Source organism: Geotrypetes seraphini, chromosome 13 (genome assembly GCF_902459505.1).
Source record: "Geotrypetes seraphini chromosome 13, aGeoSer1.1, whole genome shotgun sequence".
NCBI classification, from domain to species: domain Eukaryota; kingdom Metazoa; phylum Chordata; class Amphibia; order Gymnophiona; family Dermophiidae; genus Geotrypetes; species Geotrypetes seraphini.
In genome coordinates, this window is record NC_047096.1 from 11,925,424 (window position 1) to 11,948,462 (window position 23,039).

The 23,039-nt window shown below is 42.2% G+C and overlaps 1 protein-coding gene across 2 annotated transcripts in view; it reads left to right on the top strand.

Moving 5' to 3' along the window:
- The first annotated feature begins 97 nt into the window (after positions 1–97).
- Positions 98–23,039, top strand: part of FGD2 (FYVE, RhoGEF and PH domain containing 2) — a 55,632-nt gene continuing 32,690 nt past the window's right edge. Inside the window, exons 1-5 of one of the 2 annotated variants that reach the window (XM_033917785.1) lie at positions 98–370; positions 9,593–9,758; positions 17,183–17,666; positions 20,520–20,600; positions 21,543–21,691. In XM_033917785.1, the coding sequence (XP_033773676.1) occupies positions 9,700–9,758; positions 17,183–17,666; positions 20,520–20,600; positions 21,543–21,691 (773 nt within the window). In that variant the 5' untranslated portion in view covers positions 98–370; positions 9,593–9,699. The remainder of the gene's footprint in view (positions 371–9,592; positions 9,759–17,182; positions 17,667–20,519; positions 20,601–21,542; positions 21,692–23,039) is intronic. The other variant, XM_033917786.1, reaches the window with a different exon arrangement.

Genomic DNA, 23,039 nt, shown 5'->3' on the forward strand with positions numbered 1-23,039 from the left:
GCAAAAACCAAACTGCCGCCGCCGCCTCCAATCACCTGCTTCGCCCGTGCCGCGTGACGCCGGAGACCCGCCCGCTCACTTCCTGCAGCCCCCTCCCACGTGACGCGGAAGCGTTCACGTGACGAAGAAGAGCGTTCCCGCCCTGCTGTGACTGTCATGCCTGGAATTAAAGGGAGAGGAGGCGCTGCGCTTGGGTCGTAGACCGAAGCGGTGCTAGTCAGTCACCAGCTCGGAAAGTCCCGCTCAGGAGTAGTTTGGCCCCACTGTTTGCGCGGGAAGTATTACTAGTCCTCGAGCAGTCAGGGAGAACATCTCCCAGCATGCACCGGAGCAAGACCCGAACTGGAGCAAGCTGTTCACCTTAACCTGGGTAAGGTAGTACTGATCATTCTACCTGTGCTATCTTGTGAGCAGATAATCTCCAGTCTTCCCAGTTGCCCCTTCCCACCACTTCCATTTAAATTCTATAACTGCAGAGATGCCAAATTACCAGCTTCAGGCTGGACGTTTGGCGTTAGTCCTGATTTCAATGCTCCACACACTGCTTTGGAATGGAAGCTCACAGCCGGGATTGGCCCCAAAGACTCCCGGCTGGAGTTGGGGAACTTCGCCTCTTGGTGGCTATCTGAATCCAGATTCGCCTAACAGGCTTGATCCAGTCCGGTGTTTACCCCATTGCGAGCAGGAACTTGTAGTTCTCATTTCCCGAATGCATTTCCCAAGAAAAGCAAGACTAAAAAAGCCCTGCATAAATGTCTGGTGAATCTGTTTCTGGTTGGCAACTTATTTTTTTACGAAGTAAGGCTTATTTATTGCCAATTCTAATTTATAACATTTTATTGAAGGAATCAAATAAATATGCAATAATAAAATATTCATTACATTTATATTCACAATATTAATTTTCATACATATTTCTATCAATCCTCCAAAATATATTTCCATATTATCTATTACATACACTCCCCCTATTCCCTTCCCCCCCTCCATTGTTTTAATTCTAAATCACTGTAATTACTTTGGTTTCATTTCTGCTGCTGACAACCACCACCTCGCTGTAAGTTATGTTGATTGTTTCATTGTGTTTTTGTTATTGTAAAACTTAACACTTTTTCAAGAAAATGTTTGAACTAAAACAAAAGTTTGTATACTTCTCTTGAAGTTGAGCCTTCTTTTCCCAGCTTCCTATCACACTAGAGACATGCCACTTTATCCTAGGTCAGTGGTCTCAAACTCGCAGCCCGCCAGGTATTATTTTGAGGCCCTCGGTATGTTTATCATAATCACAAAAGTAAAATAAAACGGTTTATTGATCATACGTCTCTCTAGCTATAAATTACAATATTATTATTAAAACTTAACTAAAAGGAAAGATTTATGAACTATAACGAGTTTTATCTCATGCAAAATTGTCATTTCTTTAATAAGACATTAACTATTCTTTTTCTGAGGCCCTCCAAGTACCTACAAATCCAACAATTGGTCCTGCAAAGGGTTTCAGTTTGAGACCACTGTCCTAGGTTAATCCATTTCTGGTTTTTGCACCATTGCATCAGAGCTGCCAAGTAGAAAGTTGCACAGAGACAGAAATTTCATTCATCCCTAACGGAATCTAATCTGTACCACTAAGATCCATTCCATCCCTACCCTCTCCACAATTAATCTCCTCTATCCTCACCTGTACCAGTAGGAGTCAATGTTATAATTATTTGCATTCTAACCTTCAATCTGGCTGCCTTGCTGGGCATTCCTCGGGACAGAAAGGGAATTTTTTTTAAGTACCTTTATTATTTTCATATTTTTTAATTTTAATGTATATTTTCTGTAAACCGCTTAGAACTTAACGGATGTAGCGGTATATAAGAAATAAATTACATTACAATTACATTACATTCCAAGCTTCATTCTGGTGCTCCAATTTGCCTGCCTTAGTGCATTCCAAACCACATTCTGGTTTGAAATGCACTAAGACACATTTTGGAGTCACCAGAAATTTTGACTACACTCCTATGGGAATACTTTGGAAACTTCTTCTATGCCCCCGGGAATCTCCCAGTCCCCATTATTGTGCAGTTCTCCACTGCCAAGTTACCCACTTCCAGGAAGGAGATTATTGGGCAAGTCATAACTTTAAACTTATATCCTAAAGCTGTATGCCTTTTGTAGTGTCTGACTCTAATTAAATCAATGCTGCAGATCCCATAATGCACTGGGACAGAAAGTTGCCAACTTTTGGAATGAACAAAAATTTGCCATCTGCCTAATCCTTATCTCACTGCTGGAACACCACTTCACTAAGGAGGCAAAAAAGAGGCATTATTGGACACCATATCTTGTGGTGAAGGAAAGCTCTGTTGCTATTAATGATGTGTGATGTCTAGTTCTGTTTTGTTTTTATTACAGGATTGTTCTTGAAGGGGAAAGGTATTGCCATCAGTGCTTTAGTAATCAAAATCATGGGTGGAAGCTCTATTGGGCTAAGTCCTGATTGTTGTTTTTTTGTTGGGTTTTTGTTTTTTAAAGTACCTGGCAATTCTTCTATCTGCTGCTCATGGGCACTGTCACATCTCTGTAATTCCATCTGTGTCCTGTGGCTAATTCTAACTGACAGCAGGGGACTGCATTTACTGGGGCGACGGGTCAGTCCTCTCTGAGCTATCTTCCTTGCCTCTCTCAAAGCTGTTTGAACCATACTTTTGAGCCACTGAATATGCGGTAGAAATCTGTGGAGCAGCCTGTGGACCAAACAACTTAAATCTAAGTTGTGAACCACACTAGCAGAAAAAGGTATTGGCAGCACGAAGAGCAAATTGAGTGCCAAGTCCAATGTGTACCAGCTGCACTCTCCTGCTTTCAGCTGAGATTAGGTTGCTATAGCTGTAGGCAAAGTGCGAACATTAGTCAGAGGCCCTTGCCAAACCACTGTTAGCTTCTATGGCGTAGCACACTGTTAAGTGGCCTGCTTAAGGTGGGAAGAAATCTAATCAATAAAAGTCAAACTGGACATATTATTCTGCTAACTGAGGTCATGGAATTCAGCATTGTTCTAGTAGCTACAAAAGTCATATACTATTCTTTTCTTCCTAATTTAAATCTAAAAACACAACTGAAGCAAGAGCTATAAATAGCAATGTAAATCAGGAAACAGAAATCATTAAATATCATATCATATCTAAAATACTTTTGATAACTTTCACTGTACTAACTACAGACGAGCCTCTTTGCCTTGTACGCCTTTTTGAGCCCGTATATATCAGCTAGACCTTTAAGATCTGCAAATAAACAACTTCTTGCTGTTCCATCTTATTGGGAACTGGTCCGTGAGCACATTAGAGAAGCCATTTTTTCTGTTAGTGCCCCAAAGTTTTAAAACTCTTTTACCAATATCTCTCCAGGCAGCAACTTCGGCCAATAGGTTTAAATCGGATCTGAAAACTTTTTTCTTTTTTTCTGAGGCATATTAAATCAGGTGTTACTGATTGTGCTGATGGTTTAAGCAGAATACAAAATATCCCAAATGTGTTACCCTTATACTCTTTCTTTTGGAATTTGTAGTTCTTCCCCTTTTTTTAACCTTAATTTCATGTGACTGTATAATTGCTTTATTAATGTATGTTTTTAGACTGTAAGCAGCTCAGATGGTAATTCCCTTGCTGCGGGATAGTAAAATTTTAATAAATTTGAAACTTGATTTAAGTCACTTTCAAAAAAAGCTGAGGGAGTTGAAGGTTTTTAGGCTGCAGTACGGTAATTTTTTTATTTATTCAGTTTTCTATACTGTTCTCCCAGGGCAGCTCAGAACGGTGTACATTAATTTATTCAGGTACTGAAGCATTTTTCTGTCTGTCCCGGTGGGCTCACAATCTATCTAATGTACCTGGGGCAATGGGGGGGATTAAGTGACTTGCCCAGGGTCACAAGGAGCGACGTGGGTTTGAACCCACAACCTCGGGGTGCTGAGGCTGTAGCTTTAACCACTGCGCCACTCTAGAAATCAAAATGTAGTCAAAGGGAGCCAAGAAAAGGACAATCACGCTATTGTGACATCACTGATGAGATTGGCTGTTAGGCATTGGTGGAATGAGGCATTATGATGTCACAATACCAGCTCTGGTTATCAGAGGCTGAAACTTTTCACACTATTTATTCAATTTTCTATACTGTTCTTCCAAGGAAGCTCAGAATGGTTTACATGAATTTATTCAGGTACTCAAGCATTTTTCCCTGTCTGTCACAATCTATCTAATGTACCTGGGGCAGTGGGAGGATTAAGTGACTTGCCCACGGTCACAAGGAGCAGCGTGGGTTGAACCCACAACCCCAGGGTGCTGAGGCTGTAGCTTTAACCACTGCTAAAGACTATCCTTTTCTCAAACTACTTCAACTGAAATTATAAAGTGGATAGAGAGAGGGAATTAGAATTTTCAGGGATGCATGTAAATAGATTATAGTTAGTTGAAATGGCCAACTTCCCGTAAGAGGTATATAAAATTTTTTAGTAAAACCCAAAATGTATAGTATATTTAGCTGCAATAGTAAACCTAGTAACACATGTGTACATAAATAGGACAACTGATTTGGTATAAACGTGCATGTAAGTAGGACGATGAATTATTGGCATAACCATGCTAGTACTGTATTAACTCTGTAACACCACCACAAAGCTCTGTGAATTTCAGTATAGAGCCCATTCATTATAACACCTCAACTCCATGGTAACATCTCTACAGAAACTAAGGTATTGTAACACCTTTACAGAAGCTCATGTAGTGTAGTGCCTTTGCAGAGGCTCATGTAGACAGCTCTGAATTGACACCCCAGTCATTAGTAGCGGTATAGAAGTTCTCAATAATCATAATTAGGCAGGCCAGATGTTGGAGATGTGCTTTGTGTGTTATGCTGCATTTGCGAGAAGAGTCAACTAGCAGTAGTGGTGAGCATTAGCACAGATGTAGTGTGTTATTGACACTCATCCTTGTGACCCCTGATGCAGACACCAGCCAAAACAAGGGCCACGTCAGGCCGTTGAATAAAGTTGCTTTCCCACAAATTTGGGTCTGCCTCGTTCCATCTGTGGCCTTTCACACTCTTATTAAGTTGTTGTTTAAGGCTGCCAACTGGATCCAGATTTGCAGGACAGGTTTGATCATGTCCTGGGTTTACGCCATTGCATGCACGCCCTTTGTAGTTCTGGTTTCCGAATTGCATTCCCTAAGAAAAGCAAGACTACAAGTCCCAGCATGCACTGGGGTAAACCCAGCACTTGATCACCTAGAGCTAGGGGGCCTGGCCTACAGCCGTAGCTCACTCATAAGATTCCAGTTCAGGGCCAAGAGAGACTAGAAAGATGTCTAACTGGCAGGCAGGGTGGCCTATCTCAGTCAAGTCTGAACTGTCAAATAGTCAGAATTGTTGCTTTATCTCATTCTAGGACAGAGATTGTCAACCCAGTCCTTGGTAAACAAAATCAGTGAAGGCCTTAAATTAGTGTTCAAAAATTAACAATCCCATGGTAGACAAATAATGTAGAATACTGAAGACATCCAAACAGAGGCAAAAAGACCTCAAAGAACCCCCGGAGTCTAGTCAATAGAAAGACTTCAATTGGGGTTTAGGGTACTATCATAGGTCAACAGTCTCTGTTTGAATTAATTAATTTTTTTATTAAATCCTTATTTTTTTAAAAATTTTTTGATAAGTTATTTTTTAATCAATTTTACAAAAAAAAAAAAGGCACTTATCTTTTCTAACTCGACGGAGGCCAGATCCATTTCACACTAACAGGCTTCTTCAAGGGAAGTGCGTTGAATATAAATAAATCAAATATAATGCTCTTTCCCTGGAAAGATAATTTAAACCTTAATTTCCCAATCACTATCAAGGGCATTCCGTTAGAAGAAGTTAAAAAAATAAAAATCTTAGGAATTATATTTGATAATAAACTCACTTTTCATGATCATATCAGCAGTGTTGTCAAATTATCTTTTTTTAGGCTCAGACAAATTCGCTCTATTTCTCAATTTCTTTGTGAAAAGTCTCTTAAAATTCTTATCCATTCTTTCGTTTTTATCTAAGATAGACTATTGTAACTCTCTATATAATGGTATTGCTCAAAAGGAACTTAAACGCCTTCAGATTATTCAAAACACATCTATAAAATTGATTACCAAAGCAAGGAAATTCGACCATGTGACACCTCTTCTTAGGGAAGCCCACTGGCTCCCAGTCACACATCGTGCAACTTATAAAATATGCCTGCTTACATATAAAACTCTTCTTTTCAAAACCCCAGCATTTATTCATAAATATTTGATTCCATATACTACTAATCGAATATTAAGATCTACAGAACAACATCTGCTATCGGTTCCCTCTCTTAAATTCATAAACACTAGACGACAAGCTATCTTTTCTGTCTCAACCCCCAAATCTGGAATTCTCTCCCTATCTATTTAAGGGAAGAAACAAACATAGAAAAATTCAAAGGTAAGCTGAAGAGTTTTCTCTTTAAAGATGCCTTTTCTAATTAATCATTTTTACACTAATTAATAATAATTCTTTTACCTCTAATCTTTTACTGAAATATTCAGCCTTTTCCTTTTCCTTGTGTATTTTCCCTACTTGTTTTTCTATCTTTAAAATATATTGTAACTTTTACCCATGCTTTTCCTCATGTCTCATGTTTTGTTTTTTTTTTTTGTTTTTTTAAATTTTTGTCAATAGTATGTTTCAGTCTTATTCAGTGTATTTTTCCCCTTCTATTGTAATTTTAGTAATATGTAAATCGCTTAGAATGTGGATTAAGCGATTAATCAAACTTTTAATAAACTTGAAACTTGCTATGAGCAGTCAACATAACTTACAGCGAGGTGGTGGATGTCAGCAGCAGAAATAAAACCAATTTATTCAGGTACTCGAGCATTTTTCCCCGTCTGTCACAATCTATCTAATGTCCCTGAGGCCATGGGGGGATTAAGTGACTTGCCCAGGGTCACAAGGAGCAGCGTGGGGTTGAACCCACAACCCCAGGGTGCTGAGGCTGTAGCTTTAATCACTGCACCACTCTTGAAATCAAAATGTAGTAAAAGTGAGCCAAGTAAAGGACAATAAAGCGATTGTGACATCACTGATAAGACTGGCTGTTAAGCATTGGTGGAGTGAGGCATTATGACATCACAATGCCAACTTTGGTTATCGGAGGCTGAAACTTTAAACACTATTTATTCAATTTTCTATACTGTTCTCCCAGGGGAGCTCAGAACGGTTTACATGAATTTATTCAGGTACTCAAGCATTTTTCCCTGTCTGTCCCAGCAGACTCGCAATCCATCTAATGTACCTGGGCAGTGGGGGTTTTAAGTGACTTGGCCATGGGTCACAAGGAGCATAATGGGTTTGAACCCACAACCACTGCGCCACACTCTTCCCCCTTCAGCCAAAGACCGTTGCTGTGTTCGCACTAGAGTATATTGGGAAGGGGAAGATCTTCAGCTAATTAAAACATAGCATGACAATACTTGTGCCGGAAAACTCAGACCACCAAAACAGCCTTGGTTCCAACTGAGCTAGAAATACAGAGGGAAGCTGTCTGGTCAAAGACAGACATGCAGAAATGTATATTTAGAAGGGGAAAACATTCAAAACATTTGGTTTTTACCATTTGAGAGGAAGTTGACAGCAATTTGCTTTTACATCGCAAGATCTTTTAAGAAAAGTAACTTGTCTGGGCTAATCTTGTGGTTCACTTTAGACAGGGGTGCCCAAATGGTCGATCGCGATCAACTAGTAGATCGCAAAGGCAACTCGAGTCGATCGCATTGCCTTTGCGATCTTGTTCTTCTTGCCTCTCCGAGCCAGGCCAGACGCATACAAGCGCCGGACCCACAATACTTCACTTCCGACGTCAATTCTGATGTCGGAGAGGAAGTACTGGGCCAGCCAATTGCTGTCTGGCTGGCCTGGAACTTCCTCTCTGACGTCTGAATTGATGTTGGAGGTGAAGACTTGTGGGCCCGGCGCTTGTATGCGCCAGGCTTGGCTCGGGGAAGCAGGGAGAAATCGGCGGGGTGGCTTGGGTGGGGGCAGGCGGGCAGCAGGAAGAGAGAATCGGGGAAGTGGAGAAATCTGGGCGATGGCTTGGGGGTGGGCAGAGGGAGAGAGAAAGACAGACAGGCAGGCAGGCAGGGTTGAGAGAGAGAGAAAGACAGAAATGAAGAGGGGGCAGGGGGAGAGAGAAAGAAAGAGACAGAAAGAAAAGGGGAAGGGGCAGAAAGAAAGAAATATTGGATTTACAGAAGAAGGAAGTGCAACTAGAGACTCATGAAATCACCAGACAAAAAGGTAGGAAAAATGATTTTATTTTCAATTTAGTGATTAAAATGTGTCCATTTTGAGAATTTATATTTGCTGTCTATATTTTGCACTATGGCCCCCTTTTACTAAACCGCAACAGTGGTTTTTAGCATCAGGAGCTGCGAAGGGCATTCAGCGCAGTTCCCTGCGCTAAAAACTACTATCACGGTTTAGTAAAAGGAGAGGGGGTATATTTGTCTATTTTTGTATAGTTGTTACTGAGGTGAGATTGCATATTTTAAAGTCATCTACCTTGACCTCTGAAAAAAATCCCTGAATACAAATGGTAATTAACATTTTCTCTGCGTACAGTGTGCTTTGTGTTTTTTAAAACTTTATTGTTGGTAGATCATTTTGACTTGGTCATTTTAAAAGTAGCTCGCAAGCCAAAAAAGTGTGGGCACCCCTGACTGTAGAGAATGACACGGGGACAAATTTTTCCCCATCCCCGTGGGAACTTATTTTCCCATCCCATCCCATCCCATCCCAGTGAGTTCTTTTCCTGTCCCTGCCCCATTCCTGCAAGCTCCATCCTCAGCTACACAAGCCTCAAACACTTTAAAATCATAAGTGTTTTATCTCCATGCATAATTAAGCTCTGGAATCCATTGCTGATGAATGTGGTAAAAGCGGTTAGTGTAGCTGGTTTAAAAAAAAAAAAAAAAAGGCTTGGATATGTTTCTGGAGGAAAAGTCCATACCTGTTATTAAGAAAGAATTGGGGAAAGCCATGTGGTAACATGGGATTTTGCTACTTTGGAAGCGCTGCCTAGATTGACCATATTGGAAACGGGATGCTAGGTTTGATAGACCTTTGTTCTGGGAGTACTTATGATGTCATGAAAGGACCTGATCTCCGTGAGCAGCTCATTTTAACAAGGGTCTTTAAATCTGGCTAGAAGATGTGAGCAGTGCTACATCTGCCACTTTAGCCAAACTCTGAATTTTAATATTATTTCATGTCATGATTTCTGCAAAATTATATAAAGACAGTAGTAGGTAGAGATATGAAGGATGAGCAAGAAAGGAAAAACCCGGCAAATGATATGAAAAGGATGCACTGAAGCTTGTCCGGAAAATGCAAAACCTTTTTGACAGTTCAGGAGTGGAGTCAGCTTAGAAAAGTCCTTATCGACTTTAACGGTTTCATTTTCCATACTTTGCTTCAAGGCTGGAGTTACTTCCTCTTTGCGTTGGACTTTTTCTTCTGGTAGTGATACAGTTGTCTGACATTTCCACAGCTTACTGGAACTGAGCTAGGTGCTGGAGAGGTTGGTTTCCTTTGCCCAGCTCTGGAGCCCCTGTTTGGTCCGTTCGCGCCTGGTCAGTTCCATGTAGGAGATCGGAGATGAAGGAGGGGGACAGCCTGAGTGTCATGCACCTTGTGGCCCGTTTTGAAAATGAAAGGTAACTGCTTACGAATGTTCCGTGAGGAAGAAGGGAAGAGCCATGAGGCAGGGGGGTATGGGGAGAGGTAGGAAAGAGACAACAGGTGTCGTGTAATGCCACAAGCAGAGGTTCATTTCCACGCAGATTGTAGACTATTCAAGATGGTTGCATGGCATTCCCACCATCCCTACCTGCTTGGTATCGGGGGTAATCGCTCACCTTGCTCACTGCTTGTGACAGCTTTGATTGCTTAGATTCTAGTTGCCAAATTTCAAAACAGATATGGTGGAATTAGAAAAGTTCTCAGCCCAACCAACAAGGTTGAGGTAGCCATCAAGGGTTATACACTTAGTCCAGCGATGTTTTTTTATTCCCCCCCCCTCCACTTTTTTTGTTCTGTATTTTTCCGATGGAATGAAAAAAAGTGGAAAATCACTGGACTATTGTGTATAGCCCTCGATGGAGACTGCCCCAGCTTTGTTGGTTTGGTCTGAGAACTTTTTAGCGGCCCCCTCGTACAGAGAAGAATGACCAAAATGATAGGAAGGAATGATTCTCTAAATGATAGGAAGGAATGATTCTCTGATGAGGAAAGCCTAAAGCATATTCAGCACGCAAAAAGAAGGCTGAAAGGAGATATGAAAGGAGGTCTGTAAGATTACTAGTAGGGCACTGCTTGAGGAAGCTCACGGTGCTGGGCTGATACGTTGCTTCTAGTAAACACAAGGGGTTCTGAGGAGCTTTGTAGACTGGAAGAGTAGACCTAGGGCTCCTTTTACTAAGCTGCGATAACGCTTTTAATGCACGCTAAACCTGCGCTATGTGGCTAGAGCTAACGCCAGCTCAATGCTGGCGTTGGCGTCTAGCACAGCTTTGTAAAAGGAGCCACTAGTGATTATAGCACCAGGCTGACAACCAGGGAAGCCATATTCAAATCCTGCTGCTTGTTGCTTCTGATTTTCAGCAAGTCCCCCTAAACCTCCATTGCCTCAGATACAAATTTAGATTCTATGCTTTCTGAGGTAATATATAGGAAGAAAAAAAAAGCAAAAACAACCCTAAGGTAATACCTTTTTTATTGGATTAACTCAAAAAGGTAACCCTTCTTCAGATCAGAAATAAGCAAATGTTGATAAATATTAGTATATATAAGGAAAACATGGAAAGCATTTCAGAGGTAGTTTCATAGGAAGAGGGTTGGGTGCTAGGTGCCGAAGCAGTTTTAGATGTCTTTGTAGTGGGTAAGGAAGCCCAGGTCTTTGTTATTTCTAAATATTACCTTGGAAAGTGGACTAACATGGCCACCACACCAAGAGGAGAGGGAAATACCTGGTGTCGCTAAATGCAACTCGCCTCGAGCAACTATTGAAAAAAGCACCAAGTAAAATCCAAATAAAAATTTGGCGAGGCCTAGCTCCTCAACATTTTCGGTACTTTGTTCTTGTCTGCGTGCCTTTGTTTGCAGCCTGTAGTTCTTCTAATCGCCTTAGATCTCTTTCTGTGTGAGGGTGGACACAGAACTAAGAGGGGGAAGCTTGGAATAAGTAACTGACCCTACATGAGGAACAGAAATAGGAGAAATAATACCAGCGCTGCAAAATGAAAATACAGAAGTGGTCACCGCAGCTGCAAGAAATTCAAAATTTAATAGGGCGTGCATAGGTACTGCTTTTTCAGGGAACAACCATAAATAGTTTACAGCAGTGGTCTCCAACTCAAACCCTTTGCAGGGCCACAGTTTGGATTTGTAGGTACTTGGAGGACCTCTGAAAAATAGTTCATGTCTTATTAAAGAATTGACAATTTTGCATGAGGTAAAACTCTTTCCTTTTGGCTAAGTCTTAATAATAATATTGTCATTTATAGCTAAAGAGACATATGATCAAGAAACTGTTTTACTTTTGTGATTATGATAGACATGCTGAGGGCCTCAAAATAGTACCTGGCGGGCCGCATGTGGCCCCCGGGCCGTGTGTTTGAGACCACTGATATACAGTTACTTTTCTCTGTGCCTAATAGACTCTCAAAGCTGAGTTGTTGTAGCTGACACAATGGAGGGCTAAGTGACTTGCCCAGAGACACAAGGAGCCACAGTGGGAATCAAAACCAGTTTCTCTGGTTCTCGGCCCACTCTACAAACTACTATGCTTCTCCGCTCCCCTCCATTATCATTCCAAGCAGGCAAATGGAACAAATGTTTAACCAACTTCATCTCAAATGCACTTTCTTATCAAACTTTTAGGAAGTCAATCAAAACCTATCCCTTTGACAAATATCTCTGACCCCCCACTTCAATCTTGATGTATTTCCAAAACTCTTCCAGACAAACTTGTCTAACATAAGAACATAAGAAACGCCTTCACCGGATCAGACCCTAGGTCCATCTAGTCCGGCGACCCGCACACGCGGAGGCCTGTTGGAGACCCTGATTTCCCGTATCCCTCGATGTGATTTGCAAGAAGGTGTGCATCCAATTTGCGTTTGAATCCCAGAACGGTAGTCTCCGTCACAACCTCCTCCGGGAGAGCATTCCAAGCGTCCACCACTCTCTGTGCGAAACAGAACTTCCTGACATTTGTCCTGGACCTGCTGCCCCTCAGTTTCAGTCCATGACCTCTTGTCCGTGTCACATCTGAAAAAGTGAATAACGCTGTTTCTTGGTCTATTTTGTCAAATCCTTTTAATATTTTAAAAGTCTCTATCATATCTCCTCGCAGTCTCCTCTTTTCAAGGGTGAACAGTTTTCCGAAGCGTTTTTTGTAGCTCAAATTCTCCGTACCTTTGATTAGTTTCGTGGCTCGCCTCTGCACCTTCTCCAGCAGGGTTATATATCTTTCGTAAGGTATGGAGACCAGTGTTGGACACAATACTCCCAAGTGTGGTCTGACCATTGCTCTATAAAGCGGCATTATGACGTCCGCCGATCTACTCGTGATGCCCTTCTTGATCATACCCAACATCCTGTTTGCTTTCTTTGCCGCCGCTGCGCATTGAGCCGACAGCTTCAGTGTCTTGTCTATCAGTACCCCTAAGTCTCTTTCTTGTTCGCATTTACCTAATGTTAACATTCTATATTCATGTTCCTTGTTTTTCCTACCCAGATGCATCACCTTGCAATTGTCTATGTTAAAATTCATCTGCCACTTTTCCGCCCACTTCTCCAGCTGGTTCAGATCCTTCTGGAGATCCTCGCAGTCCCTTTGATAGCCAACTGCCCGACATAGTTTTGTGTCATCTGCAAACTTGATTATATTGCTTGTTGTTTCCTCTTCCAGGTCATTTATAAAAATATTGAACAAAACGGGCCCAAGAACCTTAACATGCAAATGTAATTTCAAAAGTTTTCTGCAATATCGCCGTCTGTACACAGTCTCTTCTTCTGCAAGCCGCTTTGAACTGTTTTTGATATTGCGGTATATAAAAAAATAAAATTATTATTAAAGGGCAAATTCTATAAGAAGCGCCTAATTATGCACTGTTCAGTGCGATTCAAGTCAAACCGGGTGCTGTTTAATGAATCGTGCTGAGCGGAACCTGTTTTGGAGAGCGCTCAAGAAATAGGCCAGCTCTAGGCCCAACTAAAAGTTGAGCGCTGAAGCACGCTTAAGAGCAACAAGGTGGCTAACACGAAGCCACGCCCACACCTAACATGCATAGTGCCTATTTTTTTGAAGGCCACCTAAATTTTTAGAAACGCCTTGTTACAGAATCATGCTTTTTTTTTTTTTAACCTTTTTCATTTCAACATCAAGAATTACAATCTTGAAAAGAGATCAGAATTACCAACTAAAAGATACAAGAAAATTTTTACATTTATACTAGAAAATTCAATCAACTATTCAGTCCACAAATTTAGAATCAAGAAAGAAAATAAATTCAATTAATTATACAATACTGATATAGAGTAACGGCAACGGGTAACCCCTCCCCCCATAGCCGGTAGACAGGTCATTCACCCATAAACTAGGAGACCAACCCTTCTTTTGGCCCTATAAAGTCTAATAGCTGTTTGGGCTCAAAAAAAGAAAATTTTTTTATTTTGATAGGAAATAAAGCATTTTGCTGGAAATTTAAGTAAAAAAGTAGCACCAAGGGCAAGGGCTCTCGGCCGCAAAGCCAAGAACTCTTTTCTGCGCCTCTGGGTTTTCAAAGCTAGGTCCGGAAAAATTCTAACATTTGAGCCCAAAAACATATCATTTAAATGACGGAAATATAAGCGTAAAACATATTCTCTATCACTTTCCAAGGCTAGAGTCAATAAGAGAGTGGTTCTATCTGTAACCACCTCAAGAGAACTTTCCAGAAATAGAATCGTGCTTTTTTTTTTGTTTGATAGGCGCCTAGGCTTCAATCAGTGCTGATTAAAACGCTCAATTGAGCTTGTTCTTCAATTTAGATAGGCGCCTATCTAGTTGGGCGCCTCCAAAATAGGTGCCTAACTTTAGACGCTGGTTGTACAATTTGGGCCTAAGTCTCTTACCCGCTGGCGCCGGGTTGGGGGTTGGATAGCGCTCAGTTTCACAGAATGAAGGAAAACAGCTGCTGTTTCTACGGCAACTCAAACAGGAAAATATGTAAAGGAGAGGAATAGATGGATGAAAAGAAGAACAATGTAAAATCTTAATACAGAGGTCACTCTATTGAGCTGGACCGTGACTTCTCTTGCAGAATTTACAGGTCTGGACTCGGTCAGCAGTCCCAAATGAAACTGAAAATAATGTCCTTTAAAGTAAGCTTTAACCCTACTTGGTTGCCTGTACACTTTTGCAAGACATCTGAAAACCAGACCTGAGCTAGGGAATCACTGACCAAAAGTGAAAGTGAAAGCTTATTCCTATGTCTCTGCACTTGAAGCACTTCAGGCTCTTATCGTTTCTCGACTGCAGCTGCTGAGGTTGTTATTTCCACATCAGTAAAAGTAATAAAAAGCCACTTGGTGGCTCAGTGGCCCTGATGAGCACCGCTATGAGGATGCCCTGCGCTCAGCTGCTGGCTCGGATCCTCTGCTGCCTGGACTGGCCAGGGCTAGGGATGGTGTGAAGGTCGTACTTATAAACTCTTGGAGAGAAAGGAAGCCTTGGCGGTTCATAGACAACGGCGCGAAAGACAAGTTCAAGTTCAAGTTCACGTTTATTTGATTAATCGCCTATATAAGAAATTCTAAGCGATGTACAGTTAAAACAAATTAAGGGGAGACTGACTATCTAATTATTAAGAAGTTAAAAAACGTAGAACAAAATTATTAACAACTTATATAAAAAAGAAACAAATTTAAATAAAAACATAAAGACAAAAGCGCTCACCAACAATTGAGCGCAGCGTGTGCTGCCGCGCCGCAAAAATTACAGTTTTTAGGGGCTCCGACGGGGGGTTTTGTTGGGGAACCCCCCCAGTTTACTTAATAGACATCGTGCCGGCGTTATGGGGAGTTTGGGGGGTTGTAACCCTCCACATTTTACTGTAAACTGAACTTTTTCCCTAAAAACAGGGAAAAAGTGAAGTTTTCAGTAAAATGTGGGGGGTTACAACTCCCCACACAACGCCCCCACAACGCGGCGCGATGTCTATTAAGTAAAGTGGGGGGGTTCCCCCCCACGCCCCCCATTGGAGCACTAAAAACAGTAATTTAGGGCGGCGCGTGCTGCGCTCAATTGTCTGGGTGCGCCTTTGTCCCGGCGCGCTTTTGACCTGACACCAGCCTTGGCCATTGCTAGACTCGGAGGACTGCCTTTGTTCTGTCCTAACTTTAACCAGATAGTTATCTCTGCTAACCAGATAACCTCTGGCTGTATTCAAGCCCTGCCCCAGACTACATTGGCACAACCCAGATAGTGCCAAGCAGTGTTTGGAGGCCCTTTGTTAATAAGCTACCCTAGAAACAATACGTAAATGGAATTTTAAAAATAATTTTAGTGTACATTGATATATACTATGTATTGTAATCTGAGTTTTGTGATTTTGTATGTTTTGTCTATTTTGGGTCCAAGGTTCAGGCCTCTGAGGCAGTGGGAAGTAAATTAACAAGACAGCAGCCAGGGATGGTTTGGAAAAGGTATATAAGAATAGGCTTTTTACAAATATAGAACATGTATTACCTGCAAAGCAAAGTGTGTGCCTGAATGAATGTGTGTGTGTGAGCAGAGCAGACAGGTTTGTATGAATGAATGCCCTGTGTGTCTAAATGTTAGCTGTAGAGGTGTGAAAGGCTGAAGGAGGAAGAGAGAAGAGGGGGCAGGGAGTTTGAAGCCTGTCTGCATAGATTTGAATTTGATCTAAAAATAATATCTTCTACTATCTGGTTTGTATTCCTTTTGCTTGTTCAAGCGCCAAACCCAAAAGACTTTTGTTGGCCTTAAGTAGTGGTCTTGCTATTTCCCAGTGTCTCTCCATGTCACAATTTGGTATTTGGAATAGTGGTCCTCAATTGACAAGGAGCACCTGACTTTATCACATCTTTTGAAAGTCCAGGACTTTGCAGGATACTCCCAAGTACTAGGCAAGAGGTCTTTTGTTTAATTTTACGAAGTACTGGTCTTTCAGGGGTCATTTTGACTGCTTGCAGTGGCATTCTAAGTAAAATGTCTTTTTGTTAGACTAAAGGGCTCCTGTTCGTAAGTTATTGTGTTCACTAACATTCCCAGGGTCAGATTGTTTTAATATAATATCCCAGAATCCTTCGCTTGCACTCTGGCCTTTCCAGCACACGGTAATGTAATGCTGACAAAATTAGTAATTTGGATCACTTGTATTAATATAAGTAATAAGGAACTTTTGTGCAAAATTGTGAACTTTTGTGAGGCCCTTGCAAATTGTAAGGCCTTAAGCTGTGGTTTATTTAGCTTATAGGTAAATCCGGCACTGGTGCCAAGGTGGTTTGGGAAAATATAAAGTGGCACTTTCCAGTTAGTTCCACTGAGTATTCCTTTGGCCGGCCACTGCTAACTGGATAAGTGCCTTTGACTACTGGCCCCAGGATGTGACTGTTTTGGACTCTAAAGGAAGCTCTGCTCTGTGGCTCCTAGCCAAGGACCATCACTATAATGGCTGGGCTGGGTGGTAGGAGGTGGCTGATAAAGATAAGAAGAAAAAACTTAAGTGAGTTGCAAAATAAACACTCCTGGTGCCCTGGATAGCTAACCAAGCAAAGATAGGGCCGCTTTTTAAGTGGCCCTGTTAGCTATATGGGCACCAGCTCCTAATATCACCAGTGCCCGTATAACTTCCTGCACTACTTCAACTCTGTCCCAGGACCATCCTGCCCGGACAGCGTTACTGTGGTCAGAGGGGATATTCTGTGGCATCTCCTGGTTAAGTGCCCTTTCTGAGCTGCTCAGCGTGATTTCAGTATTCTAATGATTTTAATATTGAGCCCATAGTGGGGGGTTTTGAAGTTGCAAGAGGCATATTCCCTAATGTTTCACATAACTGTCTTGTGTGTTTAGGGTAACCAGCAACAGAAATGAATGGAGCCCTGCTACTCCTTCAGCTTTCCAAGAGGTTGTTCATTCCGAAGCCTTGATTAAGCCACCTCTACAGGAACCGCCAAAGCTGCTTTGGAAGCCGCGGGCAATTCAAGAACACCTAATTCTGACACTAACAGCCGCAGTCGGTGATGGAGAAGAGAAAGAGAGGAGATTGAGAGCTCCATGTCCCCTTCCCAGAGCCTCTTCTCCCTTTCCTATGATCTTATCACCCCCATCCAAGACAGAGACACAGTTGCATCCCCAGGAACTGGAAGTTATACCAGGCAGGATTGAACTGCAGGGTTTGGAACAGACATCACTGCAGAAGCAAAGACTGGGGAAGCAAGTCAGCAAGAGATACCTGCACTCCTTCCCAGACCAGATTCCTAACCTCTCCTGGAGGATGCTGGAAGGAAATGCTCAAGTGGGGCAGAATTCGGACACTGGAGAGAGCACAAACCAGGTAATTCAGCACCTGGGTCAACCGGGCAGCCCAGCTCATTTGAGTAATCAGGTATTCTAGAGGTCTGGATAACTTCCTGGAAGAAAAGCCCATAAACAATTATTATCCAGGTATACTTGGGAGAGGCATTGCTCAACCCTGCACGTGAGTTATGGAAAATAGATCTACTTTTTGAAATTTGCTGGTTACTTCTGACTTAGACGGGTCATTCTGGGAGATCAGATGCTGGTCTTGATGGACCCGAGTCCTACTCGGAATGTGCACCGCCTAGAAGGTTTGAGTGGGCAGTATAATAAATTTTAAATTATCTTGAAACTTATCTTATTATGTTAGCTGGTGGGAGGTGCTGGAGATCACGCCAAGTCTTGAATACTGGAACGGCAGCCAGATGTGTGCACGAATTTTAATGAGTGCCAATTAACATCAGCGATTGGTTTTTAGCATCCTCTTACCCACTTCTCCAAAAATGCCCCTTTTCACTCTGGGCGCACAGAGGCAGGGAAAAGGCCTAAGCTGGATTTAGATACGTCTAAAACCCTGGTCGAATATCAGTACTTGGATGACCTGTCTTTTTCATCATCCAAGTGCCGATTTAGGTGGGTTTTTAGACATATATTTATTTTTTGATTATGAGCCCCATACTGTATAAGATATACAGTACATGTTTTTAGGGAATAGTGCTTAGGTGGAAATTTGGGAACATTTGCCTGTATGTGTGCATATATGCCAGTATTCTCATGATTTGCACAAATGATTGCCACATAATTGTTGCTCTGTGCTGTATAGAATTACCCCCTTTCCCCCAGATTCTACATCCGGTGTCTAAATCTGTACGCACTATTGAAATGCGAGTGCAAATGAATTGGCTAATGAGCTCTTTGCCATCAATAACTGGATGCCAAAAACAAATTACTGATGTTAAATTGGTGCTCAATAAAATTTGTGCACACATCTGGCTGCATGCTTTTTTCTTTTTTTTATATCTTTATTAGCAATTGCAAAGGGACAAACAACCAGAAGTGGATAAAGCAAAGATAAGCATAACAACCAGGGAAAGCAACAAGTGAAAAAAACATGACATCAGATGAGGCTTAATACAGAAATCCTTTGGCTGGACACCCTACACAATTGACATTTTAAGTAGCAGAATACCCCCCCCCCCCAAGCAAACACACACAAACTCCAAACGAGGCCGAATGCATGCTGTTTTATAAGGCAGAGCCCCTAACTCCCATAGCATGTATCCCAAAAGGAGGCGAGGCCATGGGAGGGACATGAGTGTGCCAGGGATGTTCCCAAAAGTTGCACATTTAGTTATAGAATATGGCCTCAGCATGCCTTACCTTGGGCACCAACCTTTAAACCAAGATTCAGCAGCTGTAAGTCTGGCGTCCGAACTTAGGTGTGGGAGTCAGTGCTACGTGCCCATCTTTAAACACTAATTCTGTCACGTCCCTTCCAGATTCTATATGCCAGATGTTCAGTTCCTTCCCGCAATCTGGGAGTTGCAGAAATCCAGACACTTTCTGAGTTGTGCGCCTCTTACCTTAAAGAGTAAGTTGGAGCCCCCTACAGTTTCAATTTCTGCAAGCGATCCGTGCAGAAGCCTTTTGAATTGCTCTGCTTCTTTTTCTTATTTTTTGCTAGAAGTTCATATTTTTTCAGTGGCTTCAGTGTCTTGAGACCCCTTTGTGGTGGGCCCATGGGGGGAGGGGGTGGAATCATGGGGTTGGGAGGCAAATTAAAGGGTTTGGGGCCTGGAGAGGGGAGAGAACCTTGACTATGGGTTGGAGGAGGGGGAAGGGGAGGGAGGGAAGAGAGGTGCAGAGACCTGTGAGGGGTTGGAGGGAAGAGGAAGAAAGAGGGCAGAGAAGCTAGATCTTGGGGGGGGGGTTTCCCCATTGCTTTCAATGGAAGCAAAATCTGGATGCCTCAATCTGTGCTCCTTTTTCTGGAGCTGTATGGTAACCCTACTTATTCTACCTAGGCACGTATTTACAGAATAGTGCTTATCTTGCACCTCTTGTATTTGCAGGGAGGGGTGTGCACAGGGGTGGGACATAAGCAGGACTCCCAAGTACATGCATAACTTACAAAATGCTGTAAATGTGATGTATCATTACCATATTTAGATATTTGCACTTATTTCAGCTCTAAAGCAGGTGCCTAAATGTTAGACATGTCGGTAATGGGTTATACTAGTATTCTCTGAAATGTAGGCCTCCTAGGTTCTGATTTAGAATAAGTTCCTACTAGCGATTGACGTGGGGAAAAAATTTGTCCGTATCCCTGTGAGCTCAGCCCTGTCCCTGCCCCGCGAGCTCAGTTCCCATCCCCGCAAGCCATCTAATCACCAGAAGTTACATCGGAAGGAGGGACTCGGCAGGAAGAAGGTTCAGTGAACTTCAGCACTGTGTCCCTTCTGTGACGACACTGCCTCTTCATCCTACGAATGCTTCTAAGAAGCTGGTAGGCCCACCCCGGGAGGTGCAAAGAGACCGACAGTAACCATGATCGCAATGGAGTTTGGGGGGCTGTTGGACCCATGATAGGGAGGGAGGGGGGCTGCTGACTGGGAGGGGTAGGAAGGGAGGTGACTGGCAGCAGATCCTTTACGTAGGGACAAGGCCATTCACTGCTCCACGGGGCGGTGAAAAGCCTTGTCCCCATACCCGCAGCAACCAGTCAATTTTTCCCTCCGTTCCAGCGGGTTAGCCGTGGCTAGCCATGGGAAACAGTCATCGTGTCATTCTCTAGTTCTACCATTCACCTCGGGGTACCCAGTTGCTGAAGTGGTGACTAGTGCTGGGGGATTTGAAACTGTTTTTTGTTTTTTTTTTTCCCTGCCATTAGGACCCAGAAGAAAAAAAAATTGCTACTGAGCTGCTGGAGACAGAGAAGGCCTACGTGAAACGTCTCCACCTGCTGGATCAGGTCAGTAGTGTCCAGCTGACTGCAGTGCAAAGACACACACAGATCTGACAAAACCAGGGCAAGCTATGGTAGCGATTGAAATAGATTTAATGAGGAAAATTTCCTCCCTCCTCAAAGAAATGGTTTGGCAGCCATGGTAGTCCACTCTCTTTTTTTTTTTTTTTTTTTTTTTTTTAATTCAATATTATTTATTAACTATTTAAAATCACAAATAACAGAAACATCCCCACATCCACCAAGGCGCCAACAAGAGCCAGGTTTTATACATGTATACATCAGTCTGACAATAGGAATCCAACAAACCCCTGATTGTCTTACTTTCCTTTAATGATTTTGATTTCCTTTTTCTTTGTGTTTATGGTTTAAGTTTGTCTATTAGTCCGCTTGGACGTAATATATTACTAAGTATTATATTGTTCCCCAAATATTGTAATTTTAAAATGTTCATCGCTTAGAAATATGATTAAGCGATTAATCAAAAATTTTATTAAACTTGACACTTTACATTAGCCACGTCTTCATACTTTCGCACCAAACAAACGGCATTCCACCAGGCACAATCCGAAAGTTCAGAACTATTCTTCAGCAAGTTAAAATTTGCTGAATCGCTAAACCCATTAATACATCAAATAACTTAGCCTCTGCTTTATTTAACATTGCAGCCAAGACTGCAGAACAACCAGTCTGTAAGTTAGTGGAACATGAAATTTAAAAACTCTTTCCCACACTGATTTTCAAAGCAATTGTACACAAGAACAGGCAAATAACATATGTTAAAAGGTCCCCACCTCTAGGCAGCAGGACCAACCAACACCCAGGCTAGAGCAAGCTATGACTGACAGTATTAGGGATCAGCTGCTGTGTGGCTGACTGTTCAGAAGGTAACAGACCCAGCACTATTTCCTTTCTAAAAAAAAGGTTTCTGGCATGGATTACTTTCAGGTGTTCTGCACAGAACTGTTGGCAGAAGCTCGAAGCATGAGGTCCTTCCCTGAAGATGTCATCAAACTTATCTTCTCCAACATCTCTTCTATCTACCAGTTTCACTGCCAGTTCTTCCTGCCTGAGCTGCAACGACGCATGGATGATTGGTAAGGCTGGATAACAGCGTGAACGTATGTATGTGTGTCCTTAAATAGGTGGCTGCATTTAGATAGGTGTGCATTTGTGCTGGAGGAGGGACTGTGCTTAAATAGCAATATATGAAAACCAGAAAGAAGCGAGTGGGAAACCAAGTGTTCAGTCGGGATGAATTAGGATTAGCGGTACATCGCTTAGATCCATTCCAGTTCAGCATCGTGTCGAGTTATTGTTGCTCTCTGTTCTTGATGCTTTCATTTATAATATTTTATTGAAGGAATTAAATAAATACAGTAGTACCTTGGTTTACGAGCATAATTCGTTCCAGAAGCATGCTCTTAAACCAAAACACTCGTATATCAAAGCAACTTTTCCCATAAGAGTTAGTGTAAACTTGAACAATTCATTCCACATCCCCAAAAACTTAATTACCATTAGGGACGCCTCCACCGCTGCCTCTGCCACAGACCCATCCACGCGGCTCCTCCAATTCTCCTCCTCTGCTGCTGTTCGCTGCCTCTCACTGCAAGTGGTGCTGGCTAAGCAAACACCACCGCCGCCTCACAGAGCCCGACTGGAAACTGTTAGATCTGCCGCTCCCAGACGCTCCATCCGAGACCACCGGCCACTGTTGGTTCTCGCGGTCGGGTCGGGTGGGGGCTCGCAAATCAAGTCAATGCTCGGTTTACGAGTCAAAAGTTTGCTGAGTGTTTTGCTCGTCTTGCAAAACACTTGCAAACCGGGTTACTCGTAAACCGAGATCTGACTGTGTACAATAATATAATACAAAAAGATATTCATTACAATTAGATTCACAATTATAATTTTTCTATACATATTTCTATCATTCCTCCAAAATATATTTCTATATGACCTATTTCATTCCTCTATACAGCCCCCTGTTTCCTTCCCCCCCCATTCTTTTTATTTCCAATTATAACATTGTAATGAAGGAATTAAGCAAATATACAATTCAAGTATTTCCATACAAATTACTATCATCCCCCCTATTCCCTCCCCTCCCCCGGAATGGAAGGCGACACAAATTACCAGGTGTTGGAATGCAATGAATGTTTCCAAAGCTTCAATGTAAAACATTAAGTACTTCGTGCTCTAGAGGAAAGATTTTGAATATAGGGGTCTCAAATTTTCAAAAAGAGACGAGTTTGTCTAGGAAATGTATGAACCTCCCAAACCTCAAATAAAATTAAACGATGCAGTTGGTTGTTGTTGACGCTTTAAAGGAGGGTGTAGATGGAAAACGGCGTTATTGTATGATCTCCCTAGATGTGTCCAGAACCTTTGACACCGTGAATTTGCAGGCATTATTATCGAAATTAGAGAGCTTAGGAATTGGGG